The 8,691-nt window shown below is 37.3% G+C and overlaps 1 protein-coding gene across 2 annotated transcripts; it reads left to right on the top strand.

The window, feature by feature from the left end:
- The first annotated feature begins 2,304 nt into the window (after window positions 1-2,304).
- Window positions 2,305-7,626, top strand: zfyve21 (zinc finger, FYVE domain containing 21). Of its 2 annotated transcripts, XM_087780133.1 has the most exons (8): window positions 2,305-2,481; window positions 3,294-3,344; window positions 4,502-4,670; window positions 4,751-4,826; window positions 5,311-5,402; window positions 5,520-5,573; window positions 5,762-5,892; window positions 6,376-7,626. In XM_087780133.1, exons 1-8 carry the CDS (start codon window positions 2,356-2,358, stop codon window positions 6,409-6,411), a joined length of 735 nt encoding a protein of 244 aa, XP_087636259.1. In that variant the 5' UTR covers window positions 2,305-2,355; the 3' UTR covers window positions 6,412-7,626. The 2 variants fall into 2 exon arrangements, with proteins under 2 accessions (XP_087636259.1, XP_087636260.1); XM_087780134.1 differs by lacking the exon at window positions 5,520-5,573 and having other exon boundaries at window positions 2,310-2,481.
- Window positions 7,627-8,691: the final 1,065 nt, after the last annotated feature.

Below are 8,691 nucleotides of genomic sequence, written 5' to 3'. Positions count from 1 at the left end.
AGATCAAGTCTTAGCATTAGAATCTTCTGATTAAAAGTAACGTTAGCATCAGGTCTGCAGCTCAAGCATGCTAACATTTAGAATTATGTACAACATTAGCCTTAGCATGTCAATATATATATACACAATGAAGTCTAACAATTATCTTCAGCATGTCAACATTAGCTACTCATCCTCGGCACAGCAGTAACATCACCTGCTGAGGAAAGCAATGTTAGCATTAGCAACCGCTGAAAAAAAAAAAGGCAAGTTAGCATCAGATCTGCAGGTCAGTTAGGCCAACATTAGCCTTAGTATGTCAACATTAGCCACTCATCCTTGGCACATCAGTAACATCACCTGTTGAGGAAATCAATGTTAGCATTAGCATCTGCTAGGGGGAAACAAAGTCAAGTTAGCATCAGATCTGCAGGACAATCATGCTAACATTTATGTACAACATTAGCCTTAGCATGTCAACATTAGCCACTCATCCTTGGCACATCAGTAACATCACCTGTTGAGGAAATCAATGTTAGCATTAGCATCTGCTAGGGGGAAACAAAGTCAAGTTAGCATCAGATCTGCAGGACAATCATGCTAACATTTATGTACAACATTAGCCTTAGCATGTCAACATTAGCCACTCATCCTTGGCACATCAGTAACATCACCTGTTGAGGAAATCAATGTTAGCATTAGCATCTGCTAGGGGGAAACAAAGTCAAGTTAGCATCAGATCTGCAGGACAATCATGCTAACATTTATGTACAACATTAGCCTTAGCATGTCAACATTAGCCACTCATCCTTGGCACATCAGTAACATCACCTGTTGAGGAAATCAATGTTAGCATTAGCATCTGCTAGGGGGAAACAAAGTCAAGTTAGCATCAGATCTGCAGGACAATCATGCTAACATTTATGTACAACATTAGCCTTAGCATGTCAATATACTGTATATACAAGCACAATAAATCAATCATTAGCTTTAGCTCTTCAACATTAGCTATTCATACATTTTACATCATACAGCAATGGTACAGACAGTGATTACAATGTTTACATTGATGTCATACAACACATTTTAACGTCAACGTTTACATTCATGTCACAGATTTTAATGTCAACGTTTGCATCTTCATCGTCGTCTTCTTAGAACCTGCTCCATCTTCGAGAAGTCCAGCAGCTGCAGCATCTTCCACCTGAAGAAAAGAAGAATGTTGAATTTGAATTGCGCTAAAATATAATTAATAAGTTTAATTCAAATACTTAAATGACAGTTTTGCAGATGTAGCTTGAATGTTAAAGTAAAATTAACACTTGAACATGTGGACAAGAAGGTCTCACCTGGTGGTCGTGGATCCGGCAGGCCTTCTCGTCCTTCTCCTCAAATTGGAAAATAAAGTCGAAAAATCCCGTAAATATTTAGTTTTTTTTTAAAAGCCCGTTTAATAACCATTTTGCCCGTTTAATAACTTTTAGTGTGAGTGTATGTGCCCGTCTCTGCCCTGCACCGCGATAGAAAAAGAAAAAGGTACTCACGGTTAGACGCTTCAGAGATTGACGACAGGATCAGATACTACTCAGAGTAGTACTTTACTCACCTACTGCAAACATCAGGAGCTCTTCAGGTTCACGAGGTCATCTAAGGAGCACAAAAGAGATTCAATAGTTTAATCATTTGCACTGAAAAATACATTCAGAAATGTATGCATTATGTCTTAAAAGTTAACTCAGTTGAAATACAATAAATCTAAATAGATTTTTACACAGAATAAAATTATTTGCTAAAACTTGACATAACAAATGTAAGTAAACATTCAACTAAGACAGAGTTTAAACCTCAGAAACGGACTCACCTGTTAACTCGACTGTCACTGAAATCCTGGACTCACCTGCAACTTTATATGCACAGGTGTTACTGATCATCACACAGGTGCGAGCATTTAGTGGGAGGAGTCACGTCACGTGATTGAAGTTTTTCGGTATAATCTTATTCTTTTGGCAAATTTGACCTCAGATATTTGATAGTTTTAGAAAACTATTCGTACGAAGCAACACATATTTTTAATTTGTGTTCTTTGAAAAGTTATTAATTACACGCACAAAAAAAACGTGAATGTTGACAAAACATAATGTTTTGTAGATAAATATTATACTTAAGTAATATATATATAGTATATTTTTTGGCCCACAAAACGTTTATTTGTGATTTGTTTAAAGAATTAAACTCACAAACCAAAACACTTCACTCGCCTCCGCCTCTCACGTGACGGGAATCGCGCCCTCTAATTGGACCCGCCCCCTGTCAATCACAGCGCAGGGGCGTGTTCCATACTTAACTCCGCACGGCTCTGCGAGCAGCTGAAAGAAAATGTCTTCAGCGCCGGATGGAAAGAAACTCGTCCGGAGTCCGAGCGGGCTTCGCATGATGCCCGAGAACGGCGCCTTCAACAGCCCGTTCTCTCTGGACGAACCGCAGTGGGTTCCGGATAAAGAGGTGGGTCAGAAGTTGACATTTTTTTTTTCTTGACGGATACACAGGTTGCGTCGATCAGGAATGCGTTTCCGGTAAAATCTTAAAAAATAAAAGTTTCCTCAGTCATTACCTAAAGGTTAAAAGAAAAAAAAATGTCTCTATCTTTAACAATAATTGAAAATAAAGTTGAATGCGTATTCTTATTTATTTTTGTAATAGAAAGTTCAAGCAAAACCCTTTCTTTTAAAAAGAGGAATCACAACATCCGGCACAGCCTTGCTAGCTTCACGCTGTCATGTAAGCTAGCTAACATGGCTATGTTTGCAGATTTACTTGAACTGTTGAGACTTATTTCTATCTGCAGTTTGTATAAATTATTTTAGTCTAAATGAATAACATTAAGTGCAACAGTTTTGTAATCGTGAAGATCTATTTTCGTGACGTATGAAACGCGCCTCTTGCTGTCTCTGAAGTGGTTTTGTTGGTTATCTGTCAACACTGTCCTTCTTTTGTTGACAGTGCTAGTGATCCAGAGACACACAAAAGCCCTCTGTTTGCTCATCTGAGCACCCCTAAATGAAAACAAACCAAAGTTGTGCAGTGTTGTGCTGTAAAAATGTGCACAATATCTTCCATCTTTCCAACTTGTTATCTCAAAAATTGAACCAACACGGACACCATCCATCCATCCATACATCCATAAATACTAAATCACAACATCTTTTAATAACAGTTTACTCGCTGACTCACAAACCAATGTTTTTATTTTAAGGGTCACTGACATTCTGACTTCACTCAGCATGTTGTGTAACTTCCTGTTTTTCCTCGTCCAGTGTCCAAGATGTATGCAGTGTGACACCAAGTTTGACTTCATCAGGAGAAAGGTCAGTTTGGTTAAAGGGAAATCCAAACTTTATTTAGCTTCTATTGGCTTGTCTTGTTTGTCAGTCGAATATCTGTACTTTGAGCTCAACCAACAGAATTTCAAAGCCATTTTATTGATTAGGTTAGTGAAGAAATGACTTTTTTTAAAGGGACCTGTATCCTGAGCAAAACTCTAACCTTTTTCAAATCTGATTGAGCCGCTAAAAACGAAAGATAATAACACAATCTCACTCGTATCTTTAAATTTATACGAGTGATTTAGGGCAGAGCCCTCTGCCAGACAACCAGTACCAGCCTGAGCCGCACAGGAAGAAAAAAGAATGAATATAAATTCTGTTCTATTGATGGTTACTCTCTGACAGACCTTTTCTTTAAAGTAAAACCCGCTTTCGAAACCACTTGGACTCAACTGTGACTCATGACATGTCAAGACGCTCATTGAAATTAAGTTTACTCAAAAAATAAACCTGTTAACTAGTGAAAATGAGCCGAATACAATTTTTTACTTTTTTTTTGTATGTTTATCTGAAGGTTGGCGAATATAATGACTATAATGCCCGCATTAAACCTGTTCTGCAGTGCAATAAAGATTTGGGGGACCTCTGATTTGGGGGATGTTATGGTGCTTTAAATAATGAAATCCACAGATAAGAAACTTACTTTTAATCTGTTTTAATGGAAAAATAAAGTGGTTCAATCGTGAGTTTGAATGAGGATCGTCGTTAACTTAAATTCAATGTTAAACGTATATTATCATCACATTTGTACAGATCTATATACAACTAGTAAATGTTTTAGAGAGATAAGAAGATGATCTTTGATGTATCGTTTACTTTTTTTGTACTGTTCTTTCCCTTTTCCTTTTAGGCTTTTCAATAGTTAATATTAATTTTGGTATAATATTAGAATGAATCATATGTCCTTTAAACATAAATTAAAGTCTCTAATACTTCTAAGCTACTTCAGAATCTGAAACAGCTTTTTCAGAGTATATATTAACAGTATATCTAGCATTTTTCTCCAGCTGTTAGTCACCTTATAGAGTTTCAAAATAAAAGATAAAATAACTCCAAAACTGAAGTTCAAGCAGACTTGGTCTTAGAGGAAAACTAGTTTCTCAATGGTCGTTCTAAGCTGACACTGTGTGATGTCATAGCACCACTGCCGGCGCTGCGGCCGCTGTTTCTGCGACAAGTGCTGCAGCAAGAAGGTGTCGCTGCCGCGCATGTGTTTCGTGGACCCGGTGCGACAGTGCGCCGAGTGCAGCCTCGTCTCGCAGAAGGAGACGGAGTTCTACGACAAGCAGATCAAAGTGTTACTGGCAGGTGAGTCGGTCATGACGCCGACGTTCATGATCTTTTTTTTTGTCTTTCATTTGATCTCCAACTCTTGTCTTGACCGACAGGCAGCCCTTTCCTCGTGACTCTGGGATCGTCTGATAAGTCTGAAACGATGACATGTCGTCTCTCCAACAACCAAAGGTGAGTTAAAATGAATCGCATTTATTTTCTGAAGTGCAAGTTTGTGTGGTGAGGGGTGTGTATTGACATGAATCTGACGATGCGTATCACAGTACAGGGGCGACAATACGATATGTTGAGATACTGTAGTAACGAGGATAGATATGTAGTATTGTCGAGTACTTGACTCTGGTGTTGCAGAATTTACAGACCACATGACTCTTGACGAAGTTGTAACTACTTTCATTTGTTTGGAAACCAGAATATGTCCAAATATAAGCTTTAAAAGCTTCTGGAGTCCACTGTATCCTCTCATCCTCAGTCATCACAAGGATTTGTTCCTTTAGCTATGGAGGAAGTTATAACTGCTGCCATCCAGTGGCCGGAAGTTCAAATGCAACACAAAAATGCTCATAAAAGAGACTGTTGAATATCGATACAGTATTGTAAAGACAAATATCGCGATATTTAAGTACATCTATATTTTCCGTATGTTGTGGCTCAGGTACATGTTCCTTGACGGAGAAAGTCACTTCGAGGTGGAACTGTCTCGCATCTCCAGCATGCAGATCTTGACGGACGGGACGAGTCCAGGAGGTGATGGTTCATGTTTTCTCTCTGTCGCTGCTGCTGCTCTCTGATTGGCCGAACGATCCGCTTGAATCTTGCGAACTAACACTCACTCTTTTCCTCTGCTGCTCTGACTGCGATCAGATAGTGACGTTCACACGTACACCAGTCTGCTGGACGGTCATGATATTTCTGAAGGTCAGCTCTCATGACATCATCGCTTTGATTCCTTTTTACATCTGTTTATAACAATAAAACCTTCATTTCGCATCTTTTATTTTTCTGCACGTTCAACTAAAAATGTGTTTTTTGTCGCGATGACTCACTACTACATGTGAAGTACGCACTTGAGATTTATCCCAGAAGTTGTGTATTTTTTTTCGCAGGAGGGACTTCCCGGGCCAGTGGAATGTTGCTTCACTACAAGCCAATGGGTTCTCAGGAAGCTCAGCAGCTCCACCTAGAGGCCACTGAAGACAAGAAAGCTGCCTCGCTGTGGTTGGCTGCCATGCACAAGGTAAGACCTGACGAAGGTACATTTGTTCAATAAAAATGATAAATATAATCTATAAAAGAAATACATTTAAGGTTGAAGAAGTTTTTTTACGGCTTCAAAACTATTTAAAACTTCAAAAAACTCTTTTGCTCTTCAATAGAAAAAAAAAAGCTTGAATTCCTTTAAATTGAATCAACGTTTCTGGAATTGAATAATGAAAACACACACACACACACCTACACACACAATGGAAATCATCTTTAAACTGTAGGAACTCCCGATATTGGGCCCTAAAATATATCCTTGCTTTTGCCGAAAAGGTTTTTATTTTTTGCTTTTTTGTTGGTATAAATTGTAACTTTTAATTGATCACCAATTAATATATTATTTTTTGACAGTAAATGTTGGAGGATGTAATGTTTAACAGTTTCGCTGTGAACTCCTTAGGAAGTATCTCTCATTGATTCAGTGGAAATGCTCTGACTGTTCGCTGATCCTCCACAGGCGGCCAAACTTCTGTACGAGGCTCGGGACCAGTAACTTTCTGCAGCTTCCAGGTCCTAACTCCAGCCAGCTCCCTGCCAAGTTTTTTTCTTCAAAAGCCCTCGGTATCTTTTTTTTAAATTTTATTCGATTAAGACGTCACTTGCCTCGCCTGAACTTGTTTAAAAAGAAACCGAAGATACTGGAAGTTTGTTTCCGACTCTTTCGAAGGAAAGACTCGGACGATGACTCACAATCTTCCAGTGAACTCCTCGAAACCGATGTAAAAGGTTTAAATAAAAACAGGTTCATTGGATCAACGGCAACAGCCATTGTTTAAGATAAAACTTAACCCTTAACTCAACTTAAAACGATAAGGATGTAAAATAATCATCTTGTTGACATCTAAACGTCAAAAGGATGCGACTTTTTCTGCAGTATTGACAAAATTACGTGCAATAACGCAAATGCTTTAAATAAAATTCCGAACTTTTTCCGCTTTTCGTAACAGTTTGACTTAAAACGATAGCACATGTTTACGTTTTTAACACAATACTTTTGTTTAAAATTCAGCTTTTAGTTTAGAACTCAAACAAGAGGTCAATCTGACTTAAAGATTTAGATTAAATCATATTTTCATAGTTTAAAAAAGCTTTTATTTTCCGTATCATTTGTGTCGTAGTTAAGTCGAACTAGACGACGACGTCGCGATCCCTTTGTGTGTCTTCCTGATTTCCTGTGAAGCTCATTCTTGAAGTACTTCCTCTCGAGATCGACGAAACGCATCAGCCACCTCAACTTTGTAAACGTAAAGTTTTATTTTTATACGCTGCTCACCGAAGAAACAAAGGTCACACGTTTTTTGGGTCTTTTAATTTTATGTGGAGTGATTTATGACCGGGTTGTATTTTTTGCATTATAGCTACACAACTTTAACCAAAATATCGCTTTTGTGTTACATTTTTTTTTAAATAAAGTTGTTTCACAAATGACTAACTTGTTTAGAAACAATTAGTTTAACACTCAACAATAGACATGAATTTCTTCTGCTGGTCGATCATGTTGTTGTGACGGTTAAAAAAAACAACTAATTTTCTATATATTTTTCTTTGGCTACATGTGACATGAAGTGTACATGTGTTGTTGTTGCACTTTATGACCGCTGTGATCTCAAACCTTTGTATCTCCCGCTGCTTCATTTACTGGACCTATAATTATCACTTTTTATATCGGGATGTTTTATTGAAAATAAAGAAAAGTGTTTATACATTTTCTCTTGTCTGTTTTTATTTTTAAAAAATGCACAATTATGAAAGCATTTCTATTTAATATTAATAGTAGGTTCCAGGTAATGCTACAATAGTCTCTCAGGTTTTAATTTAACTTTGAGTAGTAGTAATTACTTTCCAGCCAATCGAGCGCCCCCCAGAGGAGACGTGGCGCAATAACAAGGAACCACATATCGCTGTATTTATCATAACCAACCACATGTGGTAGAAATCTCACCCTTTATATAAAGAACTGAGGCTAGAAAACAACATTTTTAACTGTTTTTAACTTGCTGTTTTAGCATGTACGTGTTGAGCTTTAAAAGTATTGACACAATTAAATATCACAATATTATTTTTATGACACTGGAAGCATATTCAACAGCACCTTATCTACTTTTCTTTTAATATTTTTTTTTTTAGCGTAATTATTTTGTGGTTTACATTTCAATAAATGGGTCGAATAAAATGATTCTGTTAATTAAAATTAACATGCATTTTTGTGTTGCAATTAAACTTCCGGTATTCATTACGTCCTCAGCAGAAGGAATACATTCCTGAGAGGTCTCTGAGATGACTGAGGATGAGAGGATACAGTCGAGATTTAAAAGCTGATGTTTGCACATGTTTTGGTGGTCTCGTCAAGAGTCATGTGGTCTGTAAATTCTGCAACACCAGAGTCAAGTACTTGACAATACTACAAATTAGTGATGTGTTGATGAAGCTTCATGAAACAGTGACATGTCGATGTTGAGTGGTCAGTAGGTGGCGCCATAAGTTTAAAAATTATGTTTCATTAGAACAGAAACAAAGAAAAAAATAGTGTACAGACCGCCATCTAGTGGACTCTGAAAATAATGACACTGCTCCATGAAGCTTCATTAGACCATCACTAGCTTCTTTGCTTTTACAGACTAAAGTATAATTTGCTGTTAAAACAAACAAATAAACAAGTTTCTAAAAGTAACTTTGCTTGTTTGTGATGTTATTAAAAGAAGCTTTACTCTAACAAACAAAGGGAAACATCTCGACGTGGATAATATACACAGGAATCGATTAAAAAAAAAAA

The sequence above is a fragment of the Callionymus lyra genome, chromosome 18 (genome assembly GCF_982586985.1).
Source record: "Callionymus lyra chromosome 18, fCalLyr1.hap1.1, whole genome shotgun sequence".
In the NCBI taxonomy this organism is placed as follows: Eukaryota; Metazoa; Chordata; class Actinopteri; order Syngnathiformes; family Callionymidae; genus Callionymus; species Callionymus lyra.
The sequence above is the reverse complement of the archived record's forward strand: the minus strand, read 5'-3'. Positions and strand labels throughout refer to the sequence as shown.